Source organism: Lagenorhynchus albirostris, chromosome 7, assembly GCF_949774975.1.
Source record: "Lagenorhynchus albirostris chromosome 7, mLagAlb1.1, whole genome shotgun sequence".
Classification (NCBI taxonomy): domain Eukaryota; kingdom Metazoa; phylum Chordata; class Mammalia; order Artiodactyla; family Delphinidae; genus Lagenorhynchus; species Lagenorhynchus albirostris.
In genome coordinates, this window is record NC_083101.1 from 1,286,717 (window position 1) to 1,312,900 (window position 26,184).

Consider the following 26,184-nt stretch of genomic DNA (forward strand, 5'->3'; position numbering starts at 1 on the left):
ACCTCCCCCTGCAGGGGGCTGAGTCGGCCGCAGGCCAGGCTGCCCTGGGGGTGGTGCGGGGGTAGGGGGACGGGGGTGCCATCTGCCACACTCCTAGGGTCTTCTCTGGTCCCTGAGAGCCAGAAGCAGCCCCAGGCCAGGCTCCCTGAGCAGAGCTCCTCTCAAATGAAAGGTGACCACAGCCGGCGCCTGTCTACCTTCGCCCATGGCTCCCTACTGCCCCGAACTCAAATCCACGGGCACTGGGTCCAAGGCCCTCAACCACGGCTTCCCTCCGGCCCCCCCTGGCTCTCACCCGCAGGTCAGCCCAGCCTCGTCAGTGCCTGGGGTCACCCTGCATTCTTTCACCCCAGGACCTGCACTGTGATGTGTGATTCCCCCTCTCCTTCCATCGGCTGGGGCAGGGTAGAGAATGTGGGCGGGTGTCAGCCCCCTACCCACGTGCAGAGCAGCGTGACCAGGCTTCCAAGCACGGCTGGGGGGCTGGGGTGCTGGTCCAGCCAGAGAGGAGAAACCCTGCTGACCCTCAGGCGTCCAGCCAGCCACCAGTAAGCCCTGCAGGAGTAAAGACCAGCCCTGAGGGAAGACCTACCTGGGACTCGCCTTAGCAAATCCTGAACCGTCCCAACAGACCCACAGGGGAGATGCTCGGAGACCGAATTCTGACACATTCGAGGTGCTTGGGGAACATTTGGACTTTTCCCCAGATCTGTCAGGCCAGAGCTCGAGGGAGCATGGTCGTCTGCCTCAGGGGAATTCCCCATAGAAGATTCTAGGGTGTCTGCTTGGTTCCGTAACACAGAACCCTGCTGGGCGTGGTGCAGAAACAACAGTTCACTTTCTCAGGTTCCTGGAGGCTGGAAGCCTGAGATCAGGGTGCTGAGAGGGCTGGAGTCTGGTGAGACCCCCTTGTTGGCTTGTGGACGGTGGCCTTCCCGCTGCGTCCCCCGCTGGCCTCTTCTCTGCACACACACGGAGATAGATCTCTGGTGTCCTTCCCTCTTCTGAGGGCGCTGGCCCTACCGGATCAGGGTCATACCCTTATGACCTCACTTAAACTTATCACCCCCTAAAAGGCCCTAATGCCCAATACGGCCACATCGGGCCCTGCGGGCTTTAGCACGGGAACTGGGTTGGGGGGGGACACAAATCAGAGGGTGATAATGGAGACCAGGGCTTCCACCTGCGTCATCAGTAACGTCGAGCACAGAAGTTACTACACATACAAAGAAACAGGAAAATACGACCTCTGGTTAAAAAAAAAGAAGTTAATAAAAAGTGATCCTGAGAAGGGCCAGAGCTGGATTTGGAAGGTGAAGGTCTAACTAAAGCAGCCTTTGCATTCTGAACTTGTACTCTGCTCCACTGTCCCGTCTATTCACACGTGGATACCATTCTGCCATCCATTAGTCTAGTCCTTCCTCATAGCTTCTGTTTTATCTCTATCATCTATCTATCTATCTATCTATCTATCTATCTATCTATCTATCTATCTATCTATCATCTATCATCTATCTACTATCTATCTATAGATCTAGCTCTTTGTCTAATAGGGTAAATTTTGGCAAACTGAATTTTCCTGTAACATTATCCATGTCATTGAGGACTTCCAAGTGATTTGCTTAGAGGTCAGCAAAGTACTTTCTGTTGATGAAGCATCTTTTTCTTCTGTCCCAAAGGTCACTTCCCCCTTTTGTCACTTCTTATTTCATGTATTTATGGTCTCTCCATCTTTTCTTCTTCATGTTAGTTAATTCTGTTATTTTTAAAAAGAATACTAATGATTTTGTTAATAATTCTGCAAATTAACAGAAAAATTCTGTTTATTTTTCCAAGGATGAGGACTTTGGTTCATTAATTATATCTGCTGTTCTCTATACTCTATTATTTCCCTCTTTTATCATTATTATTTCCTTCCTCGTGACATTCTACGGTTTATTTTGTTCTTTGTCTAGCTCTTAGAGTTGGGAATTTAATGCATTTAGTTTCATTCTTTTATTTTTTTTTATTTTATGTTGTTGTTGTTTGTTTTTTGCGGTACGTGGGCCTCTCACCGTTGTGGCCTCTCCCGTTGCGGAGCGCAGGCTCCGGACGCGCAGGCTCAGCGGCCATGGCTCACGGGCGCAGCCGCTCCGTGGCACGTGGGATCCTCCCGGACCGGGGCACGAACCCGTGTCCCCTGCATCGGCAGGCGGACTCTCAACCACTGCGCCACCAGGGAAGCCCCTCATTCTTTTATTTTTAATGGTGTGTTTAAGGTTATGATGTTTCCTCTGACCCTGAATTACATGGTATTTTTATGATATTTATTTTAAATAAATTCTGTAATTTCAGTTTGTATTTTTCCTTTCATCCAATAGTATTTTTGAAAATAGAAAGTTAAAAAAATCTAGTTTTATTGTATTTTGTTTTGTTTTGGGGGTTTTTTTGGCCGTGCTGCACGGCATGTGGGATCTTAGTTCCCCGACCAGGGATCGAACCCGCATGCCCTGCATTGGAAGCACAGAGTCTTAACCCCGGGACTGCCCGGGAAGTCCCAGTTTTATTGTATTTTGGCCAGAGAACGTTGTTTGTAACATTTCTACGTTGTGGAACTCATCGATGCTTTCTCTGTGACCAATGAATTTTGTGCATGTTTTGCTCTGTGTTATCAAGAGTACAGTTTAGGGCTTCCCTGGTGGCGCAGTGGTTGGGGGTCCGCCTGCCGATGCAGGGGACGCGGGTTCGTGCCCCAGTCTGCAAGGATCCCACATACGCAGAGCGGCTGGGCCCGTGAGCCATGGCCGCTGAGCCCGCGCGTCCGGAGCCTGTGCTCCGCAACGGGAGAGGCCATAATGGTGAGAGGCCTGCGTAGCGCAAAAAAAAAAAAAAAAAAAAATTAGAACTATGAGAAATAAATGTCTGTTGCTTACAAGCCGCCGGCCTATGGTTTTCTGTTATTTCAGCCCCAATGGACTAAACAGCCTGCCTTTAATTCCCGCGTAGGAAGCATCGCCCATGGGTCTCTTCTGGCGTCTGTTTTTCCTGCTGCTTCTCACTCACATTGTCTTCGTCTCCCAAGTGTTTTTTTAGGAAACTGAACTTGAAAAAATAACGAACGAGGTTAATGTCAAGGTCGGGATGATGTTTCTGTCTTCTATTGTCATTTTCTTCCGTCAGGCATCTGGGAGGCCGGTGGCCAGGGACCACCCCCATCCAAGCTCAGGCTTGAGGCTCTCTGGGCCCTGAGGCAGGGCAAGGCTTAGCTGCAAGTCTGTGTGCAGCGGGCTTACTTTCATCCCCTTTCCTGCAGGGCTCATCTCCCAAGCAGGGCTGGGGTGCTGGCTTGGCCGAGGTCCCTCCTGGGAAGGCCCGGCAGGACAGATGGCTTCATCTGTCCTCACCCTCCAAACCCTGCCTGTTCTGTGTCCACAGCACCCCTGGAAGCCAACCAGCAGAGGGGTCTGGGAGCTGTGGCGTGCAGGGTCCCCCGCCCCGGCAAGGCATCTTCCCAGTTACTTCCGCCTGGGTTTCGGGGGCTCAGACAGATCCTGCCGAGGCCCCTGCCCTTCACTCCCAGGCAGGGTCTCCGATGACCCAGGGCGGGCAGCCCAGGCCCAGGGAGAGCTCCCGTGCGGCCTTGGGGGCCTGGCCAGGGTGAGCAGGGGTAGGAGGCAGCAGGGTGAGGCTGCCAGAGAGTGGGCAGGTCCAGACGGGCGAGCGGCAGGCGGAAGGAACAGGGCGTTCTGCTGGGTGTTGCCGTGATGGGGCAGGAGGCTGCAGCCCGCAGAGCAGGAGGGTTGCTGGGCCGGGAGGAGGTGGGAGCTTTCCAAAGAGCTGCGCGGGGACTTTTCATACTTTTAAGGATGAAAACAAAAGCTATGCACAGCTGCAGCTTCTGGAGGGGCGGCTTGTTCTTGACGCTCTCCTCAGACATGACCTTGGCCTGGGTTCAAGGGCAGGGTCCCTGGCCCGCCCAGGCTGAGCCAGAGACTGTTGGCTCCCCGTAGAGGAGGGGAGGGGAGGGGAGGGGATGGTGCGGCTGAGGCCTGGATGCTCCTTCCGGAACCTTCCAAGTGAGAGAAGCGGGGGATGGCACGAATGTATCTACGTAGGAGGGGCTTCGCACACGCTCCCCAGGGCCCAGGGCCCCCTCTCCGGCACGTCCGGAGGATTACTTCCCCCGCCTCCCCCCCCCCCCGCCTCCCCCCCCCCCACCGCCCTGGTACTTTCGCCACCTCGCGAGGAGAGGCCAGGATGGTGCCCGGCGGTTAGCGGCCGCCCACAGCAGTGCATCCCGAGCCTTTAAAGAGGCTTCCAGGGGCTGAGGGCTCGCTCACCCCCGCGCAGGTGTGCTGGTGTGCAGACCTCTGCGAGGATGAGGGCTGTGCAGCTGGCCGCCCTTCTGGCTTTGGTCTTGGTGCCCAGGGCCCGGGCCGTGTGGCTGGGGAGGCTGGACCCTCGGCAGGTGACAGCCCTCTTCTGCCAGCACGCGCCTCGGGGCCGCGCGGCCTCTGGGCTCCCCCAGTGCCAGCCCAGACCACGGGGGCTGTGGGTGGAGGGGCTAGCCTGCGCCAGGGCCCCAGATCAAGAGGATGGGCCGGGGCTGGAGGGACAGGCCCCCTCACCCGTTCCTCCTCCGTCAGCTCCTGGGGTCCTGGTACATTCTCGCCGTGGCCTCGGGCGAGAAGGACTTTGTGGTGGACAAGGCCACGAAGAACATCGAGGGGGTCATGCTGACCCTCACGCCAGAGAACACTCTGAAGGTGCTGTCCTCCCGGAGCCGGTGCGTGGGGCTGGGGTCTGGACGGCGGGCCCCGCCCTCCCCTCCCCTCCCCTCCCCTCCCCCTCCCCTCCCCCTCCCCCCTCCCCCTCCCCCCCTCCCCCCCTCCCCCTCCCCTCCCCCTCCCCCCTCCCCCTCCCCCCTCCCCCCCCCTCCCGCGCTGGGCTCTGCTCTGAGAGCCACCCTCTGCCTGGCGTCTGGGCTCTGCATCCCTGGACTCCTGGCTGGGGCGCCCCTGGGTGGGACTCACGCCTTCTCCACCAGGGCCGGGCACAGCTTCTGACCTCCCCGCCTGCTGTTCCAGGCCCTTGGGTAGCTTGGCGGGGTCTCTGGTCAGCAGGAGAGGCCTCTCCTTTGCTTAAGGCCCTCCTGAGCTGCTACTTAAAGTGGGTCCGTGCGTCTGTGGCTGGGAGCCCCTGGTTCTCTCGGAAAATGAATCCCCCAGAAGACGTGGTCACTGAGGCCATTTACCAGACAGGACTTGTGGAGTCAGGCTGAGCCTTGGCTGCTTTTGGCCAGTGGAGCAGACCCCATGCACGCCTTGGGGCAAGGGATGCTGGAAGGAGGGGTCGTGCTTCTGGGGGACCTTGCTGCCTGGGACACCTGGGGGGAGCCAGGCAGGGGGCGGGGGGCATGGCGTGCTGGGGGAGGTGTCGTTCTAGCGTCCCCGTCTTTCACGTGGGGAAGGCCAGGCAGTCACCAGCTGGTGGTGCACCACGGGCATTTCCACCCTGAATCCGGAGCCCCTGCGCGGCCTGAACAGCCACGCAGACCCCGGCCTGAGAGGGGAACTTTCTCCCCTGCTCCCCGCGGCGTGCTCACTGCCTTCAGGAGATGGTGGGGCTGCCGTCCACCTGGGCCAGCCAGGCTGAGGATGCGCAAGGACCGAGGAGGTCTGTGCTGGGGCGGGGGCCCCTCTGAGTTGGGTGAACACGGGGTCACATGCGGCGTGGGTGGCAGCCCCAAAGCCACATGGCTCGGTGAGTCCTGATGAGGCTGGTGGGAAAACAATCTGCATATGGAAACCTGGCCTCTGGAGAGCCCTGGGCTGTGGAACAGCCGTGGACGGGGAGAGGACCACGGCAATCGCAGGGAAGGGGGGTCTCCGACGCTCTTGCTGGAACCTGCTTGCGGTTGGGGCTGGTGAGTGGCCTTGCTCTGAGTCCCGTCAAGGTGCCTCTGTCTGAGGACCTCGGCCAGCCCGTCTGCAGGACTCACACTCAGACCAGGGCTTACAGGACAGGCAAGCAGCTGTTTCATTTTGTTATGTAATGTGAACTTCATTTGCCGGATTTTGAATAGGAAACACATTTGCGTGTTTCAAAAAATCAGAGTGCCCTGGGAATTCCCTGGCGGTCCAGGGGTTGGCACTCAGCGCTTTCACTGCCGAGGGCATGGGTTCGATCCCTGGTTGGGGAACTAAGATTTTGTAAGCCACGTGGCACAGCCAAAAGAAAAATCAGAATCCCCAGGGGTGGAAAGCAGGGGTCTTCCCCCCCCACCTCAGCCAGTGGCCCCCTCCCCACAGGTGGCCCACGGTTTTGATCTGCTGCAGCTCCGCAGGGACGTTCAGGCACACGCAAGCACACGCGCGTCATTTAAACACCAGGGCCAAATACCGTTCCGTGTCAGTCCCTGGGGTCTCTGCCCTCTTTTTTTAAAAAATAAATTTATTTATTTTATTTTTGGCTGCGTTGGGTCTTCGTCGCCGTGCACGGGCTTCTCATTGTGGTGGCTTCTCTAGTTGCAGAGCACGGGCTCCAGGCGCACAGGCTTCAGTACTTGCGGTTCGCAGGCTCTGTAGTTGTGGCTCACGGGCTTAGTTGCTCCGCGGCATATGGGATCTTCCCGGATCAGGGCACAAATCCGTGTCCTCTGCATTGGCAGGCAGATTCTTAACCACTGCGCCACCAGGGAATCTGCCCTCTTTTGAAACATTTAAAATTTTTTCTCTTTTGTCTTTATAGGCGACAAACTTGCCCACGTTAGTTTTTGCTTCTTTCTCTGATCACGAGGGAGTGAGACGTCTCGGTACCTGTTCCTTCTGGGTTTCCTTCCCAGCCCAGCGTCTGTTCATATCTTTTGCATACTTTTCCCTCGGGCGGGTTATTATTGACTTGCAAGAACCCTTAAGTGTTAGGGCTTTTTAGCCACTGTCTGCGATAAAGTTAGATGCGAATATATTTCCCATTTTGTCGTTTTTCTTATACCACCGAGGAGCTGTCGATAGGAAGGGCTCTTTTAGTTTCTGTGCAGGTGTAAACACCTGGCTTCTCTCAGGGCTTCTGGGTTTTGTGTTCAGAAGCCTTTCTGTCTCCCTGGAGCTAAGAGGGCCTCTGACCTCTGACCGGCTCAGGGCTGAGCCTGGGGATGCACGAGCTGGGACCGTCGCTGAAGGGGCCAGTCGCCCAGCCCCACTCACCCAGTGGTTCCTCTTCCTCCACTGACTGAGATGCTACCTTGTCTTGCGCGAACCTCCTCTGCTTTTTGCTTTATTTTCGGGCTTTCTATTCTGTTCCCTTGATTTGTCAATTTCTGTGCCAAGTCCCCTTGTTTTCCCTCTTGGGTCCCCACAATACACCTTGTCAGTTTACTGGCTTGTTTTTGCTGGTTACACTTCCTTTTAGGCTGTTCCTTGCTATTCCTGTGTCTTGCACGGAACTGGGCCGGGAGCTGGTCTCGCTGCACTTACAGAAGTGGGTCTGCTCATTTTGCGGACTGGAGGCTTAGGGAATTTGGCCCCTTTTGGTGTTGAGTCTCTTTATTCAAAACTGCAGACCTGGGGCTTCCCTGGTGGCACAGTGGTAAGGATCCGCCTGCCGATGCAGGGGACATGGGTTCGAGTCCTGGTCCAGGAAGAGCCCATGTGCCGTGGAGCAACTAAGCCCGTGGGCCACAACTACTGAGCCTGCGCTCTAGAGCCTGCGAGCCACAACTACTGAGCCCGCGAGCCACAACTACTGAAGCCCGCACGCCTAGAGCCCGTGCTCGGCAACAAGAGAAGCCACTGCAGTGAGAAGCCTGCGCGCCACAACAAAGAGTAGCCCCCACTTGACGCAACTAGAGAAAGCCCGTGTGCAGCAACGAAGACCCAGCGCAGCCAAAAATTAAAAAAAAAAAAATTAATTAATTAACAACGACAACAAAACACAACTGCAGACGCCCTGTTTGTCTCACGCTCCTTTGCTGCCCTGAGCAGCAAGAAAAAACTTCTAAGTTTTCTCCGTGTGGTTCTCGCAGAGCGGGTCTCTGGGGAGGTGACGGAGCAGATTCGCATTCTGCAGGTGCCGAGCTGGCCCATTTCCCTGACGGGTTCGCTTTGGTCAAGAGCAGGGTTTCTGGCTAACTTGGGCCACCGAGGGGGAGGCGGAATCCCCTCTGCAGCGACGCTGGCCCCTGGCCGGGTCTGGGTGGCCAAACCTGTCTTCTCTCGTCCTGCATACGGACCTTGGGTGATGACAGATCCTCTTCTTTTCCAGGCGGGAGAGATGCCACCTGCATGCTGTGGAACTGACGAAACAAAATTCCAGATGGGTGTTCAGGAATCCCTGTAAGGGTGCCGGCCACGGTGGTCCGGATTCCGGGCAGGCTCCATTTCCCTGACCGTGATCAGGGCCGGGTCCTGCCCCTGGCAGCCCTGGGCCCCCTGCGCCTGCAGGCAGGGTCAGCGCGCAGGAGGGGAAGGGGAGGGGGCGACTCCACCCCAGGCTTCAGTGGCGTTCTCGCCCGGGAAGTGAAAGGTCCTCATTTTGTCAGAGGTTTGGCGCCAGTCCTGAGGACAGAGGACTCGACTGGGTCGGGCAGGCTCAGCTGGGACCCCAGGCCTCCCGCTGTACTGTGTGGGGGCGGGGCGGCTGGCACTCTTACCCCGTGGGGACAGGATCGCGGGAGGGTGCCCCAGGATGAGCTGGGACTCACCTGCTGTCCATCAGCCACCGCAAGCCTCTGTGTGCCGGAGCCGGGTGGGGGTCAGGGACCAGGGGGACAGAGCTGGGAGGCTCTCGGCCAGGGGGGGCCCCCCACGGGGTCTGACCCCACCCCGGCGGCACCTGTCTCCTAGCCCTGGGTGTGCTGGAGTACCGGGTGCTGGCCACCAACTTCAGGGACTATGCCATAGTGCTCACGCAGCTGGAGCTCCAGGACGAGGCCTTCAGCACCGTGGAGCTGTACAGTGAGTGCGGCCGCGGGCGCGGAGGCCTCCCTGCCGTGCTGGGCCTCCGTCCTCCCGGGGTCCCAGCCTTGAAAGAGCCCAGCGGGCTGGCGGCCGCTCCGCTCCATCACTCATCCCTGCATGAAATCCCCACCGGGGCCCCAAGCCTTCCTTCCCTGTCGCCCCCTCCCCGCACTTGTCCTCTGTGGGAGACGTGACCCTGCCTGGAGGGAGGGACGGGGTGGGAGCTACATGTGGTGAAGGGCCTTGGGGTCAGAAGAGCGCAGGGTCCCAGGTGTCTGTCTGGTTCCTGCTGCGGACCCCCTGCTCGCCCCCGTCCCCCAGCCCAGCTCTCAGGGGGCACCTCCCCTGCAGGCCGGACGGAGCTGGCCAGCCAGAAGGCCATGGGCCTCTTCAGCAAGTGGAGCAAGGGCCTGGGCTTCTCGTCCCAGCAGCAGGCCACGCTGCAGAAGGACCGTGAGTGTCACCGAGCCTGACGCCACCGTGTGCTGAGGGGCACGGACCGTGGGGCCATTTGCTGGCTTCGGCTGCGCTCGGGGACCCTCCAGGCCTCAGGGCTGGCAGGGCTCGGGGGTCTTCAAGGAGTCACCTAGTCCCCGCCCAAAGTCAGACCTGTGGGGACTGGGGGGGGGCGGGGGGGGGCTGTGTGCAGGGGCCGGCAGGGCCCCAGGTGCTCTGCGGTCACGGTCTGTCTCAGGCACCCGGCTGGGCAGGGAGACCCGCCCCGTCCTCACTGCCGTCGCGCTTTCCTCCCCCAGTCACCTGTGCACGCAAGGCCTTCCAGGTAAGCGGCCTTCCCGAGCGTCCCTGAGTTCCTGTGTGGTGGGTGGAGTCTGGGGGCCCTGGGGCCCCTCCATCCCAGTGGCTGTACCGCCGCCATGCAGGGCTGGGGGCTTGGGGGAGCCGATGCCTCTCCGGGCGAGCCCAGGGTCCCCCAATGTTCCTCATGGTTTTCAGTGAATGCTGCAGCCCCCAGGGGACCGGAGGAGGCTGGCCAGACGCTACCCTCCCTGCTCAGCCTCCCAGTGCTGGGCTTTGGGCCGGCTGCTCCCAGGGGCTCTCGACGCAGATTCCAATAAAGCGGCTCCACAAACCTGTGCCACGCCTCTCGCCTGTGTGCGCGCAGGGCCTGGGCTGGGGGCAGCCGGAGGAGCCCTCAGGGAGCTGCCTGTGTGCGCGCGGGGCCTGGGCTGGGGGCAGCCGGAGGAGCCCACAGGGAGCTGCCTCCTCGGGCCGGTGGCTGCAGGGAGAGGCGGATGGGCAGGGTGGGCTTGTCAAGGGCTGGGCACAGAGCACAGAGGCAGCCTGGCACGAGAGTGCGGGCCTGCAGCCCCGTCCCTCCCCAGCGGCCCTCTGGCCCGGAGGTGGAAACTGGGCTGCAGGCGGCTGCTCCTCCCACAGGGCTCACGGCAGGCGGGGCTCCGGGCAGGCAGGAGGCTGGTCCGCTCAGTTTGGAGGACGACCCTGTGATCTGGATGAAGAGTGGGCAGGGCGCTGGGCTGGGATGCCCAGGGTGTGAAAGATTGGCTTTTCCTGGCTGGAGCTCTTGGATGGGGGGTGGGGGCAGGGACCCCAGAGGGCTCGAGCTTGTCGGTCCTCCTGTGTCCTGAAGTCCTGGCAGAGCACAAGCCGTCAGGGGAGGTGGGCTGGGAGCAGGGTGGGGACTGCCTCTCACTTGAGGTGAGGTCAGGTGCACACAGGCTGCCACCCTCTTCACACACACGCATGTGCACACGTGCGAACACGTCAGTACCTTCTAAGGGCATCGAGAAGGCAGCCCCCGCGTCAGCGCCGGCACCATCTGAGACCCGTCTTCACGTCCTTCACTTTCGTCCCTGTTAGGTGACTCAATGACACGTTCCGACCTTTGCCTCTCTCCCTGGGAGGCTAGGACAGGAGGCCCAGGAGCCTCCCTGCCAGGTGCAATGGCTCTAGGGGACATATGGTGACCGGAGGCCCAGGAGTTGACCTGGGGAACATCATGGTCTCCATCTTTGGGGCATCCCGGGACAGCAGCTGTGCCGCTCCGAGGGCCAAGGGTAGGGCTGGCCCTCTGTGTGGGGAGGGAGGGCCCCAAGCTCCCTCCCCGCCATTGGCCCACCAGGCTGGCTTGCGGCTGCAGGCTGGCCGGACACCCACGCAGGGCTGGTGGGCTGGGACATTTAAGCGTGGCGTCCAGCAGGCAGCTGGGAGGAGGGCCAGCATGGGGCCAGGCTGGCTGTTGCCCATGCTGGTCCTGGTGCTGGAGCTGCCTGGGGGGTCCCTGGCGCAGAAGCAGCTCCCCAGGGAGCCCCACAACCTCAACTGGGACAAGGTGAGTCTCGTGCCCCCAGCCCACTGGCCGGGCGCTGGGGCCAGGGTGGGCAGGGGCAGCAGGAAGAGGGGTCCCTGGAAGTCTTCGCAGAGCCACCGGAATCCGCTGGACGGGCTTTCAGAGGGCTCCGGCACAGGCTTCTGTTGGCCCTGTGGGGCAGCCCACGGCCTCTTTTGGGGACAGGCTGGGGCTTCAAAACTCAGCTGACGGCCGTGGGCCACATGCCAGGAGCCCCGAGGAGGGGCCGTAGCAGAGGCCCCCAGACAGGCACAGCCTGAGGTGGCCTGGAGGTGCCAGGTGGGCAGAGCGGAGGCAGCACGAGCAGGACACGTCCTGGAATAATGAGGCCTCTGGCTGGGTGGAAGTTTCCTGTGGGGGCGGCCATGGGCACAGGCCGAGGAGACTGGAGGGCATCTGGGAGGGGCTCTGCTGCAGGGAGAGCAGTGGGACGGGGTGCGGGGGCCAGCTGGGAGGGAAGGGGCCCCCACGAGGCCCGTGTGGGCAGGAAGCTCTGACACCCGGTGCCCAGGGCCCTGCCTGGTGCCGCCCCGGGCCCTGGAGCAGCCGGGCATCTGCATCCTCAGCCTGGGGTGGCAGCGGGGGCCCCGAGGCAGGGGCCGTGCCACCCTGTGGGTGTTGGACGTGCTCTGGGCCTCAGGCTAGGGTCCCCTGTCCTGTGGGTTCTCTGGGACCTGGGGTGGGGGCCGAACCCGTGTGGCAGCCCAGACCCTGTGCCCCCAGCACCCTCTCTACAGTTTTCAGGGTTCTGGTACATTGTTGCCATCGCCTCTGACACCCAGGGGTTGTTGCCGGCCAGAGACAAGAGGAAGCTGGGGGCATCTTTAGTGAAGGTTCACAAAATGGACCAGCTGAGGGTGGTCCTTGTCTTTAACCGGTGAGTGGACCAGGGCAGGGGTCCCAGCACATCCTCTGCAGACCCCTGAGCCCAGGGAGGGGAAAGGGAGCCGGGGGGTGGGGGCGGGGACCAGGCCCGAGCGTCAGTCTGGAAATCTCACAAGGACTGTCCCCGAAACCCCAATACCCATCGCTCTCTGCCCCTAAAACTCAAACGGCTGCTTTTGGGAGAGGCTCCCACAGTCCACCAGGGGCTCAGCGGGCACAGGGTGTTCGGAGTGTTTCCCCTGAGCTGTGGGACCGGTCCGGGTCCACGCTGGAAAGTCCCAGGGTGGCAGAGCCCAGAAGGGGCTCACAGCCCGCCTCCCCCCAGGTCACAGGGGTGCAAGGCACACTCGCTGATCCTGCGGAAAGACAGGAAGAGGGCTGTGTTCAGGAACACCTGTGCGTAACCGCTGGGCCCTCGGGAGAGCAAGGGGAAGGGTGTCCAGGGCTTCCTGGCCACCAGGACCCAGGTTTGGGCTACCGACCGCACTGGCCCCAGCTGTCCTCCTCTGAGAACATGGGCCGGTGGGGATGAACGCCCAGGACACGCAGTCAGGCCACCGTGGCCCAGAGCCGACGTGGCAGGCGTGTGCCCGGGGGCCTGGGTGGAGGGGACTCTGTGGCCCTTCCAGACACCCCCGCCGTGCAGGCGGAAGGGGTCAGGGGGTCGGGGCCCACCGTCCAGGCGCGAGCAGGCGACTCTGTGCTTCTCTTCCCGTCCAGTGAAGGGGGTGGCGGGCTTCCACGTTCTGACCTCTGACTACAAGGACAGCGTGGTCTACCTGCGCCTGGGCCGGGCGGGCCAGGCCACCAAGACCCTGCTTCTCCTCAGTGAGTCCAGTGGCCGGGTGTGCGGGGCAGAGAGTGGGGGCCGAGCGGGCATCGTGCTGGACACCCAGACCAGCGGCCACACGATGGGCACTCATCCCTCAATCCAGGGCGCCAGCCTGTGGGGTCTGGTGGTTTGCAGACGGCCGCCTTCTCGCGGTGTCCTTGCACAGGGCTTGGGGCGGTGCTCTGGTCTCGTCCTCTTCCCGTAAGGGCACCAACTCCATCGTGAGGGCCCCACGCTCACGACCTCAGCTACCCCGATCACCTCCCAAGGCCTCCTATGACCACCCAGTTGGGGACTCAACACGTGAATTTGGGGGACACACACACGTAGCCCACAGTGGCCGGTCATGGCCCGTGGGGTGCGGCCTGGCAGGAGGGGTGACGTGGGGAGGTAGGGCTGGCCGAGGATGTGAGCAGAGGGAGGGAGGGAGGGAAGGAAGGAGGGAGGGAGGGAAGGAGGGAGGGAGGGAGGGAAGGAAGGAGGGAGGGAGGAGGGAGGGAGGGAGGAGGGAGGGAGGGCAGAGCGTGGGACCCTTTGCTTGGAGACCATGCGGGAGGGTCTGGGAGGGGCCCCCAGGGGCGAGTGGGGAGGCCATTGCAGAGGGGGGTCAGAAAGGCAGAGGCCGGGAGGGGCGGGCTGTCCATGTGGAGGCAGAGGCCCCCAGGCTGACAGCAGGATTGGGGGGCAGGAGGTGAACCAGGAAGAGGTTCTGCCCCGGATTGGGTGGGTGGTACAGAGAGGGCGGGAGGGGGTGCTGGGGCGTCTCCGTCAGGGTGGACCCGTCCAGGGATGCAGCGGGAGGGGCAGCGGCCAGACTGGCCAGAAGGAACTGGAGGGCCCTGCGTGGTGACCCTGCATGGTGACCCCACCTCCCAAGGCTCTCTGGGGACCTGCCCTGGCTGACGCTTCCTGTCACCCACCAGTAGCTGCCTGCCCCTGAGCGCATGCACCTTGCTTGTCTGTCCCAAAGCCTGCGGGCGTTCCGGGGCTGAGGGGCAGGTGCCACATCGCACGGCTGATGACGCGGCTCTGCTTCCCCACTGCAGGCAGGCAGAGCACGGCCAGCTTCCTGAGTATGAGAAGGTTCATAGACGTGTGTGAGGCTTTGGAGCTCGCCCGCAGTGTGACAGTTCTCCCGAAAGATGGTAAAGTGCGGCCGCGAGCGCTCGGGCAGCACATCTCCCGGCCCCGTGCCCATCCCGCTGGGGTGCTGACTCCTGTGGGGGACAGAGAGGTGGAGCGGTGACAAGGGCACTTGTTAAAGATCTAAAGCCACCGTGAATGCACGGCCACGTGTGCGAGCCCACGGCACCCAGAACACAAATGCTGCCTTGGCCAGGTCTCTGCCGTGTGGCTGGGGGCCGGGGCTGCATGGCTTTGCCCTCTGCGGTGCCCGAGGCCCCCGGGAGAGCCAGTCCCCCACCCCCTCACTGCCTCTTTCCTCTCCCGCAGCTTCCTGTGCACACACCATCCTGCCGTGAGAGTGAGCTGCCACCCACCTGCTCTTCCCTTTGAGGCTCGACTTGTGGTCCACCTAGACCGCAGGAGTGTTGTTCCAAATTGCAGGCTTTCACATCCAACTGGTTGTTGAGTGGTGTTTGGGGACCCCAGGCCTCTGAGGATGTGGAACCTGGGGCCCGTGGCTGTAACCCAGCAGGGTCCTTTACGATCACTGAGGGATGGGGTGAGGGGCACATGCTGACCGGGCGGGGGATGCGAAGCCAGGCCCCTTTGGCCTGTGTCCTCTGGATTACGCGGCAAAAAGGTGCGACTGGGCCTTTTCTGCTGCAAAATAGACCACGGGTCCCATGTAATGTGCCACGTGCTTTCTCTGCAGTGAGTCTCTGCCACCGTCCTCCGCATCGCGTGACACCCTACACTGTCTCAGGAAGCCGTACGCTTATATGCACCACATGCATGTCGCGGACATCGTGCTGGCTGCTGGGGAGAGAGCAGTGGGCACACAGGCAGCCACGGTTCTCTCTTTAGGAGAGGCGGACGCTGACTCAGTCATCCAAGCACACAGTCATAGACCCTCAGAATACGTCCAGAGGTGCCAAGTGCGCACCACAGCAGGCCTGGCTCATTCCAGGTCGGGAGGAAGGGTCAGGGAGAGCTTCTTGGAGGAAGTGACGTTTGAGCTGAGAAATGAAAGGCAGTGCGGGTTGAGAAAGTTATGGTGAGGCTGGGAGGGAGCAGGCCCTCCCTGGAAGATGAAACAGTCTGAAAAAGCCCAGAGTGGTGGAGATGGAGGGGAGGGCGTGGGTGCAGGGCGGGGGCTGAGCTCGGAGCAGCTCAGGGATGTCCGGATGCAGGTGTCCTGAGGGAGTGCGAGTCTAGAGCAGAGGTCAAGGTGGGAGACAGATATTTTGCAGTGACTGATATTTATTTGGTGACGGAGGCTGCACACGGATGAGATCACCTAAGGAGAAAACGGATTGAATCAGTCAGCCCCTGCTGTTTAACAAACAGCCACACAGATGTATTTTTATTTTATTTTATTTTTTTGGCCACGCCACGTGGCTTGTGGGCTCTTAGTTCCCCAACCAGGGACTGAACCCAGAATTCACCTGGGCAGTGAGAGTGCCGAGTCCTAACCACTGGACCACCAGGGAATTCCCCCCTACGAATGTGTTTAGCTTCCCTGCCTGGGGCTCAGCTTGGGATTGGCTGATGTAGGCTGGGCTCGGCTTGGGATTGGCTGATGTAGGCTGGGCTCAGCTTGGGATTGGCTGATGTAGGCTGGCCTCAGCTTGGGATTGGCTGATGTAGGCTGGGCTCGGCTGTGGAGCTCGGCTGCATTTGTTCTGACAGTTATGTGTCGGCGGGAGGTGGGTTGATCTGGGCCGGCTCTGCTCCGCTTGTGCTTCAGCTGTGGCGCTTGTCTCGTGGCCGTGAAGAAGGAAGAGGGGCCCTTTGAAGGCTCAGAACGGGCACAGCGTCACTTTGCCGCATCCTCTGACTCACTGCCTGGTCCTCACTCGCAGCCACAACAGCTCACGTCAGGGGTCTTCGTCCCACCTTGCGTCTCAGGTCCTCTGAGTCTCCTGTAACCGGGGTGCTGGAAAGTGGACCCTGTGGTCTGTGTCCTGCAGGGGCTCCGCTACATCACACACCTTCCAGCTAAACGAGAAGTGGCCCCAGCCCAGGGGTCAGCATCCCCAGTGGACCAAGGGCGGATGACGGCCTGGGAGCTCCCGGAGAGGAGCAGGGCGGCCCCCTCTGGGGATGGGTGTCCCTGAAGCACTGGCTCTGCGGCTGCAGTGTGCTGTCCTCTTGTCTCTGTCCTCTGAGACGCTTCCGTTTCACATGTTCACTTGCTCCGGTCACATCTGAAGGAGGCGTCGGGACACGCGCCATGTGTGCAAGGCGCTCAGCCCATCTGACTGGAGAAGTCGCCCCGCGGCAGCCGTACACCCATCTCAGCCACGCAGGGCTTCTGACACTTGGAGGGTTTTCTGTACATTTGATTCCAATGTACTCCAGGTGCCCAGGGCCACCTCAGGGTCCTTTAAGAAACGTGCCTCTTTCTCCAGGTTTGAGGACTAGAATTTGGGGGCTCTCAGCCTCGAGGACCTCCCTGGCAACTTAATTCTTCCACAGGTCCAGCAAAAACATCGCACCCCAGTCTTGATTTGGTCTGTACCCTGAGGACGTGTCTCGCCGCGGCGCCGGGATTGAGTTTTGTTGCCTGTCTGCATTTTAACAGCCATGTCCTAGATTTGACCCCTGGCCAGCCTCAACCCTCCCATGGGGTTTACTCTGAGATGAGAGTCCCTCAGATCCCGGAGGACCCCTGCCCACCCTTCCCATGCGGAGCCCATCCCTCTGGGCCTCCCCACAAGGGCACAGGTGTGCACACACACACACACACACACACACACACACTCACACACACACTCACCCACTGACTGCCCTGCTGGGGGTCAGAGGGGAGTGCATATGGGGGAGGTGAGAGGGTTGAGAAGGAGGTTGGGGGCAGCTCTGCCATGGGGCAGGGATATTGACCCCCTAGCAACATGCCTGGTCCCATAGCACGGGGAGGGGAGAGATGCCAGGCTGATGGCAGGGGGTCCCCAGGGTCCGGGGCCCTGTGTCCACCACTCTGGGCACCGGGCACTAGGATGAGACCTACCCCTACTGTGGAGGAGCTATAGGAGAGGAGGCCTCAGCCTACTTCTCTGTAAAGTGGGTGCACAGACGGGGTGATCCCTAGGGTTCCATAAGCTTGCAGAGGAGTCTGCGGGCCTTGGTTCTCCATCCCTGACCCACTCTGCTCTGAGTCCTTGGAAAATGCTTTCTACCCCCCGAGGCCCTTCTGAGCAGGGGACAGACTTGGGGGACTGGGGACCTGGGGTGCAGAAGGTGGCAGAGACTGGACCACTCGTCGGGGACTAGGGACAAGACCCTCCTTGTTGGCGCCTGGGGGTCCGCATTTGGAAGTGGGTGGAGTCACTGCCCTGGTTGGGATGAGGAGGCCTCTGGAGTGAACTGGACATGAGGACAGTGGAGGGAAGGAGGGGAGCAAGAGAGGCTCTGAGGTCCCTCTCATCCCCCGGGAGCCGGTAGGTCCTGCTCGTTTGCCCCCTCGGCCCCGGTGGAACCACTGCCTTGAGGACCCCCAACAAGTTCTGTGGTTAGTTTTCTGGTCTCCTGCCTGGGGCTGCAGTTCCTGGAATGACCACCAGGGGGAAGGCTGTGCGCACTCTACTGGATGGAGCAACTGGGGCAGGGAAGGGACACCCGGGATCATTCTCATTCTGGGCGTCTCCCTGCCGCGGACCCACAGGCACCTTTTATTGTTAGCCTCCAGGCCCACAGTGAGAGCTGCTCAGAGGCGGGAGGGGGCTCTGAGACCCTCTATAGATCCTTCAGCTACCGTCCCCCCTGCACTCACCCTGAGCAGGGGCCCTGTTAGCCCTGGGGGCGGTGCTGACATGACAGATGGTCCCTGCCCTGCAGGAGCTCACAGCCTGGAGGGGCAGATGGACAAGAGCAGGAAAGCAAATCCACGTGGGAGAGAAGAGCAAGTGCTCTAGGGAATGAGTCAGGGTCCTGGAAGGAGGGCCAGGAGCCCCTGGGGGTCTAAAAGGCTCCCTGGTGACATTGATGCCGGGACCAGAGAGACAAGAGCAGCCAGCCCTGCACACTCCGTGACAGTGAGCTGCGGGGGGGGGGGGGAGCTCAAAGGTGCAGAGACTCGGAGGCAGAAGAGAATCTGGCCGGAGAGCAGGCGAGACAGGAGCCAGTGTGGCTGGAGAGAGCTGGGAGGAGAGGAGGTGGGGGGATGCGGGAGGCAGGGCCAGACCCGGGGCCGGAAGGACGTCCTGGTGTTTGTGCCCGGCGACAGCATCCCCTAACGTAGCGCGTACAAGGACAAACACTGACCCTCTCGGTGTCTGTGACCAGGAGGCAGGCTCAGCTCAGCTGGGAGCCTCTGCCCCGAGGTCCCCCAGGAGGCTGGGCTGTGATCTCAGCTGAGGCTCACTCAGGGTGGGGTCTGTCTCTGAGATCATTCTCGGGTTATTGGCGGGATTCAGTTTGGACGGGGGCTCGGGTCTTTCCTGTCTGTGGGCCGGGACCCAGTGTCGGTTCTTTGCACTGGAGCCTCTCAGGGCAGCTCGTTAATACCTGATCTTGCTTCTCTAGAACATTGGACCAGAGACAGAGAGACAGAGACAGGGTGAGAGAATGAACACAGGAGGGAGGGAACCAGGCAGAAAGTCACAGACTTTTCATAAACCAGTCTTGGAAACAACTGCCCATCCCTTTTGCCCAATTCTATTCATTTGAACCCAGTCCCAAAACCCATCCACTCTCAGGGGAGGGATGACACAGGCATGTGTGGCAGAGGCAGGGACGCTGGGAGCCGTCGTGGGGCGGCCCACCCACAGGCCGAGGTGAGACAGGACAGGAGGACCTGGAGGGTTGTATGTTATCTAGCACTCATCTATGGAATAAAGTACATTATTTCATTTTTATCTTTTAAAGGTTTTTACTCCAAGGACAATAAATGTAAAATAATGAATTCTAAAGGATTTAAGAATTAACTAAAGAACAAAGTCCTCCCACTCTAGCAGGTGGTGCCCCATTTCCCGCCCTCCCCCTCTGTGTATGCCTGTGCCTTTGCGGGAATCGGGCAGGGAGGATTCTGGGGCATGTGCTCTTCCAGAGCCCGGTTTCCCCTGGTGGACACTGCTCAGTCCACCCTCTTCCTCTTTTGCATTTCCTGGGGCCCCGAATCACAGCTTCCGAAGAGCCCCTACTGTGCATGTTGGGTCCATTTCCTATTTTTCCCCCCCATCACTGTGCTGAAGGGAACGTCCGCGTCCATACGTCTTTGTTTATAACAGATCCCTGGAAGTGGAGAGTCTCGGTCGAATGCAAACGTGATTTTAACGTTGGTCACAGTTTCCAACGTCTGAGATCTCCTTGACCACTCTGAGCCTTGTTTGGGAAAGCAGGGGTTCACACTCTGGGGCTGAGACCCCTGGGAGGGCGGCAGAGGCGGGGCTGTGTGTGGGGTGGGCGTGAGCGTATGAGACAAGGTTTGTGCTGGACACACAGGGCGCAGTCCCCAGAGGCTGAGGTTAGGCCGGGAGCAAAGACGGTCGCCCCCTACGTCCCCAGCTTCCAGAGCTCCAGCTCCGACCAGTGACCCTGCCTGGGCCTGGGGAGGACTGTGGGTGTTGAGCTGCAGTGCGGCAGAGCCGGAAGCCCCTCCCCCTGCCCCCAGGAGCTGTTCAAGAAAGCGGTGCCCTACCACTGCCTGGGCTCCATCTGGTCCCAGAGGGACAAGAAGGGCAGGGAGCACCTGGCTTTCACCGTTGTGCCACTGTCACTCAGTTCAACAGTGTGACCAACTGCGTCATCACCACCTGCCTCGGGGACCGGAGCGTGACGGCCCGCGCCAGGGCCGGGGCGGTGGAGCAGTCGATCCGGGGGTGGCCGAGGGATGCTGTGAAAGGGGCGGGGAAGTCCCTCTCCAGTTTTGGAAACTTCTTGTTCTTGGAGAGTTGGGTCTCTGGCTTGCCAGCTGCTCCCTCTGGCTGGGACTTAGCTTCCTCCAGGCTGTTGGGTGGGTGGGAAGGGACGGGTCCTTCCTTCCCCAAACCAGCTCAGCCTGTGCCTGCAAAACCGGGCCCCATTGCTCCTTCTGTCTGCGCTGTGCTTCAGGGGAGGGCGCCCCGCCCGCCCAGGGGCAGGGTGCAGCTGGGAATGCTCTTGGCTGAGGGGCCAGAGGGGCTGCCCAGGGGCAGGTCTGGGCCTCCCCACTCTGCCCCGAGGACAGGTGCTGCTAACCACAGAGGATCCTGTAGGATTGTTGCCTTACACTGGGGAGCAGCCCACGTCAGCAATAACTTGTTAGCGTGCGAGAAATCTCAGAGGACTAATGAATTCACGGCGGGTCCTTCCTGACCCCACTTCAGAGGGCTCCCTGTCAAAGGGGGCAAAGTGTCGCTCCCCGGCGCCCCCTGGCAGCCCCTACCCCGTGTCAGAGGTGGGACCCAGGAGATCCCTCCTGAGAGCGCGAAGGCGGAGCTCCCTACGCTGTAGGAAACGCGAAGCTTTAGCAGGGCCTCAGACCCAGCCTGAGGGGCAGGGGCTCCAGGGGAGGGAGAGCGGCAGGGAGAGCAGCTCAGCCGAGGCTCCCCAGAAAGCGGGAGGCCCTTCTGCAGGGAACAAAGAGGTTGCCCCAGCTGCAGGGACGCTCGTGGGGTCGCGGCAGTAACTACGGGAGACGTTATCAGGTGCCTCTGTGCCTGGCCCTGTTCTAAGCGCTTCGCAGAAGCGGCCTCGTGCTGTCCCGCCGGCCACTGGTCCGGGCCGTACGCGCGGGCGGGAAGGCGGGACTTCCTGACAGCTGGGAGGCGCTGGCTCGGGAAGGGCCCGTGGACGCCATAGGTGAGCCCAGGAGGCCCGGCCGGGGAGCTCGGCCGAGGTACGGAGGCGCCACATGCGCGGTGCCGCCTGGAGGGTCCGCTAGAGGGCGCTGCGACTGCGGCGAACTCGGGGAGGGCGCGGGTTGGGCCTCGCGGGCCGCCGTCCGCGCTATAAAAGGCGCGCCGCGCGATCGCGCGGCCTTTCCGGGCTACGGGGATGGCGGGGTTCCGGACTCGGGTCCCCGCCCGCCCCAGCGCCCGCCGCCGGCCGAACGCCGACCCCGCGTCTCCATCGTGGGTCGCGATGGTCGAATGTGCGCCCGGGTCCGCGGGACAGGCGGGCGCAGAGGTCCCTTGTGTTGGCGGGGGTGGGTGCGGCGAGGTTCCGGCGCCTCCGCGTAGCATCGTGGGGCCGGGGCTGGGGGCGCCGCGGATGGCTATGCTTTCCGCACCTTCCCGGCTCTGAAGCCTCGAGAACACGGCTATAGGCAGCAGTAGTTTAGTGGGTGAGTCGGGACATTTCATTCGGAAGTTGCTCCCTCCCGCCTTCAGCGCCACTGCTTTCCCTGCTTGCGACCTTGAGGGAGTCACGTTATGCTCTTGGCTATCTGTTGTTTTGTCTTTAAACGGACTGGTTGTCACTGCTTACTGAGCTCTAAGAGTGAGGCGATTTCCGTATTATAGTGTGTGTGTGCAGTACAGTGGGTGAGTGCGGTGGCCTCCTTGTGGAAGGGGTGGCTGCATTCATAGCCTGGTCCCTTGATCACCTGCGGTCTGCACTACTGTACTGTAACCTCCAGTTTCCACACACCCCCAAATTAAACAGGGAGTAAAACACGGAGGGTACCTGGGTTTGGTGTGCAGACACGTGTAGGCCTGGAGATGAAATGCAGCAAAATAAAGCTTGGGTGAAGGGCCTTTTTGTGGGCTTGTAAGGTTGTTATAATGCGTGAGTTTCTTTTTTTCTCTAGGGAGTTTGCCTGCTGGGAACTAGGGGCCTGCTGGGGTCTCAGGTGAGTTGACACGTGTGCTGGGACAGGTTTGCGCTGAAGAATAATTTTTGGGCTAGTTGAATGCCTTTTTTGTTACATTCTAAGCACGGGGCCAGGGCACCCATGTGGTCAGGGAATAAAAGCTTGAGTTATTTAATCTGTAGGCGCTGCCCCTAGAGGCGTTGCAGGTGTGGCTGCTGTGTCACGTCTGTGTCGTTAGGTGGCGGAGAGAAGAGAGGCCTGACTCTGCCCAGCGTCCTGGCCCGTGGACGTGTGGATGATTGATAGTCTGACACCTGACTGTGCTGACTGGGGGTGTGTCTACTGGCAGCCTGAAGCCTGTCGTGTAAAAGCACTTTCATTCCCTCCTAGTTCTTGGCTGGCCCTGGAACACGAGGTTGCCAGGTGTGTGACGGCAGCAGGTAGGAGTGACCCGCTGGTGCAGTGATGAGCGGGAAAGGTGAGTGGGTTTCGGTAAGGCTGACTTGCTGCAGATTTGTCACATTGGATTAAAAAAGGGTGGCACTAAAATTTTCCTTTCTAGCGTGAGCTCGATAATACCACCTAACGATCTGGAATAATCTGACTTATTTAGGTGGATCCACGGGTAGTTACTCTCTCTTAAAAGAAATTTTATGATGGGTTGTGCAGCCAGAAACGCTAGAAATAAAGTCGCCAGGTTTAAACGTTACAGAGACGATTCCGAAGGCCGGCTGTGCTGCCTTACGTGAGGTTTTTCTGAATTCTAGAGGACTGTTTCCTGTGTTGCTTTGTATAGCGTACTTTGATCCGTTGAGCTCTCTAGGACCTCACTAGTAGCTCCCTGGGAGAGGGTGCAGAGATTTCTGAGGAGGGTCCTCCTGGCTGCACTGCGGTCCCCTGGGTTCATCAAACACCAGCCCGTTGCCAGGTGCCGGCATAGGCAGCCCTTTTCAGTTTTTGCCTCGGGCTGCTGCCCATTGCGGGTCTGAAAGGTGACGGTGGAAAGATGAAGGGTTCATGTGTTAGTAGCAGTTACCACTACTTTTTTGTATATAAATTTGTTTATTTTATTTATTTTTGGCTGCGTTGGGTCTTCGTCGCTGCACATGGGCTTTCTCTAGGTGCGGCGAGCGGGGGCTCCTCTTCACTGGAGCCACGGCCTCTAAGCGCTCGGGCTTCAATAGTTGTGGCTCGTGGGCTCTAGAGCGCAGGCTCAGTAGTTGTGGCTCACGGGCTCAGTTGCTCCGCAGCATGTGGGATCTTCCCGGACCAGGCCTCGAACCCGTGTCCCATGCATCGGCAGGCGGGTTCTTAACCACTGCACCAGCAGGGAAGCCCAGCCTCCACTAGTTTTAAGTACTGGCAGCAGTAATAACGGCAGCCAACTTTTCCTGCGCTGATTCTGGGCCGACCACTTTTGTTGTTCAGCACAGGAAGGACAGCGGCTGTTGGCCTGTGAACCTAGGCAAGAATGACCAGCCGACACGGTCCAGACCAAGGTGAGAGGCGGTGCTTTTCTGAGCTCCTCCTGGAGGCCTGCTGGGCGGGCGGGACACTGCCCTGCAGATGCCGGACTTGCTGGCACCACGGGTGCGGCAGCCCTGCTGCACCTGTGACATCGGGGCGGAGAGGAAGCGGCTATTTCTACGCTCAGTGCTCAGAACAGTGGGCGCTAAGAATGGTTTGTAGCCGGACATCACCAGAAGCTGCAGGAGGGAGCACCTTGTTTCCACATGCGCTTGCAGTGGGAGCTGTGCGCAGGCCCTTGAAGACTTTGATGTTCTTTTCCTTTATAAAATGAAGCTCGTTGTGAGAATTAAATGAGATATGTGTACAGGCATATGGCAAGCTTTGGGACAATGGGATTGACCAGGAGAGTCTCCTTAGTGGAAATGAATGTTCTGTTGGTCTGCCTGGCGAGGAGTTTTTAGGAATCCTTGGGCAGGTTTGACCTGCATCCCTGGCTGAGGGCCGCTGAGGGGGTATCAAGGTCCTGTGGGGCTTCCAGGCCATGTTCAGAGTAGGTCCCTAGGTGGGGATGAGGGGGGCCCAGCGCCACCGGTCCACGAGCGCTCGTACTCTGAGGACCTTGAGACGAGTCACTGGAAGGAAGGCCAGAGGTTCGCTCCTGGCCTTTGTCCTGTTGGTGAGGCAGAAGTCGGGCCCCTTTGTGGAGCCCCTCGACGGGCCGACCGTAACCCTATAAAGAATGATCCTCCAGGCCAGGGGTGTCGTGGTCTCCTTGCAGATGGAGAGTGCATTTTGCTGTTTCCCGAAATGTTTAAGTTGGAGGGTTGGACAAAAGCTGTAGGTTAGTGGCTCTTCGACTAGGGGCAGTTTGTCCCCCTCCCAGGGCACGTGGCAACTCGCAGGGCAGGAAAGGGACGGGTGCTGCTGGCATCTAGTTGGTGGGGTCCAGGGCTGTGGCTGCATGTCCTGTGGTGCCCGGGACGGCCCCACAGTAAAGCTACAGGGTCCCAAATGCTGATGGGGCCAAGGCTGTAGAAGATAATTTGGGAGGGGTTCACGGACTGGATTCCGTTTCTCAGGTCCGTGGGCCCAGCTTGGTCCTCTGCGGCCGGTCAGTGGGACAGACCTGCAGGCGTGGCTCCTGTCACTCTAGGACTGGCTTCAGGACAGGTAAGTTGGGAGCGGGGTGCCTGGCTGGGGGTCTGACAGAACTTTTGGACCCTTTAATACAAGCACATGGTATCAATTGTGGGTGTGCTTTGAGGAGAGGTGAGAATGTCCAAGTAGCTGACAGTGAAGGCCACAGTGGGCAGAACTGGTGGTGAGGCAGGACAGTGGCCTGACCTCAGCCACCGCCCCCGTTAGACAGCGTGTTGGCGGCAAATGGCCAGGCCTGTGGCTCAGGGCGGCCTGGCCGGGCGGCTCTGGCTGCAGCATCTGAAGGCTTGATCGGGCCAGAAAGAAGCACTTCCAAGATGGCATGCCCGAGGCTCCTCACGACGGGACAGCTGGCTTCCTCCAGAGCTGCTGTGCCCCAGTCTCAGAGCCAGCGCCGGTGCCCTTGGGGGGGGCCGTAGGGTGGGCGGGGGCGGCCTGCACAGCACGTGTCTGGTTGGTTCCTCATCCACACTTTGGAAGTGTGCTTTTCATTTTGTTGTGATTTTTTGGCTGCTACTAAGCAGCTACCAGGGTTTTTGCCCACTTCCTCGTGTCGTGCGCTGTGGCTTGTCGACTGGAGTGGGGTTGGGGTGACTGTAACTGCCGGAAGCAAGCCGACTTGAGCAGAGAGGGTGGCAGGTGGCGGTACATCCGGTCGGTCCACCTTTGAGCCCGGCGGCAGCTGGGTTTCCTGTCGCATCCTACTTGGTAGAACCTCCCTGGCTGAATTCCACTGGAAACTGGGTGGAATGGTCAGAAGGAGAGGGCAGCAGGGCTTGGCGTGTCTGGCAGGAGAGGCTGAAGAGGCTTGAGCAGCTGTGTCCTTGCGTTCCAGAAGCCAGGTGCTCTGCTAAGGAGGCTCGACTGGGGTCCAGCCCACCCAGCGCTGGGAGGCGTGGCGAGTGGGTCACCTCTGTTTTCTGTCTGCAGATCCGGCCGGAAGAGCCCAGGGCACCGCCCTCGGTTCTCCAGGAGAGCGCGCCGGAGTGGAGCCAGGAGGGGTGTGCGCGACTCAGCACGGGGGCCGTGCGCCTCCAGTCTGCCGCAAGGGCAGTGGGGAACCGGGGGAAGTCACGGCCTTGCGAATGTCCTCTGTGAAAAGGAACCTGCGGGCTTAATAAAATAGCTTGTGTGTGGAACGTCGGTGTGCTGCAAAGCAGTTGCGTGTGCTTTCCCCCTTGGTGTGGCTCAGCGGTGCCGAGGCAGCAGGCGCGATACAGAACTGTGAGCAGAGACCTGGAATCCCCAGACTCCAGGGAAACTAGGCGACGCCAGCCTAGCGAGGAGGACGGGACGCGGGGGCGGGGCGGCAGCCCAGCAGGCGCCCCTCGTCTCGGGGCCCTAATCCCGGCTCCAGCCCGCTGGTCAGGGGAGCTGCACGGTCTCCTGGGTGAGCAGAGCCCACAGTCCTGAGCCGTTCTTCGCTGTGTTGGGTCATCTCCCCCCATCCAAGGGGAGAAATCTAGATGAGGTTTAAGAACTAGTGCTTTAAGAATGTGGATCTCATAGTTAAAACCTCGGAACACGTGTCTTCAGCACGAGGTGTTAAAGGGAACGGAAGGATTCAGCCCCTTTTCCAGGAGGGTGTCTCCTTGTGGGCAGAACCAGAGAATAAATGGGTCTTGAATAAACTGTCTTGACTTGCGTTTCTCTGTCTTATCAGCTGAGGGCCCAGCAGGAGTTGAGGGTGTGGGAGGGTCAGGCTCCTGGGCTCACA

At 60.3% G+C, this 26,184-nt stretch overlaps 2 protein-coding genes, 1 long non-coding RNA gene and 2 other non-coding genes across 6 annotated transcripts; all 5 read left to right on the top strand.

Moving 5' to 3' along the window:
- The first annotated feature begins 4,357 nt into the window (after window positions 1–4,357).
- Window positions 4,358–9,409, top strand: LCN6 (lipocalin 6). The gene is made up of 5 exons (XM_060153665.1): window positions 4,358–4,447; window positions 4,626–4,765; window positions 8,242–8,312; window positions 8,823–8,933; window positions 9,288–9,409. Exons 1-5 carry the CDS (start codon window positions 4,358–4,360, stop codon window positions 9,407–9,409), a joined length of 534 nt encoding a protein of 177 aa, XP_060009648.1.
- Window positions 9,410–11,136: 1,727 nt separating this feature from the next.
- LCN10 (lipocalin 10) lies at window positions 11,137–14,667 on the top strand. Its single transcript, XM_060153666.1, is given in 6 exon segments — window positions 11,137–11,247; window positions 12,003–12,142; window positions 12,476–12,585; window positions 12,871–12,978; window positions 14,029–14,127; window positions 14,435–14,667. Coding segments are annotated over 6 exon segments (597 nt in total). The 3' UTR covers window positions 14,464–14,667.
- Window positions 14,668–21,040: 6,373 nt separating this feature from the next.
- On the top strand, window positions 21,041–26,099 carry LOC132523224 (uncharacterized). 2 transcript variants are annotated; one of them, XR_009541429.1, is made up of 4 exons: window positions 21,041–21,179; window positions 21,837–21,878; window positions 22,230–22,317; window positions 25,398–26,099. It is a non-coding gene; the product is annotated as an uncharacterized LOC132523224 (long non-coding RNA). The 2 variants fall into 2 exon arrangements; XR_009541430.1 differs by lacking the exon at window positions 25,398–26,099 and adding an exon at window positions 24,389–25,391.
- LOC132523962 (small nucleolar RNA SNORA17) lies at window positions 22,024–22,154 on the top strand. Its single transcript, XR_009541728.1, has one exon. It is a non-coding gene; the product is annotated as a small nucleolar RNA SNORA17 (small nucleolar RNA).
- Window positions 23,405–23,538, top strand: LOC132523960 (small nucleolar RNA SNORA43). The gene has a single exon (XR_009541726.1). It is a non-coding gene; the product is annotated as a small nucleolar RNA SNORA43 (small nucleolar RNA).
- Window positions 26,100–26,184: the final 85 nt, after the last annotated feature.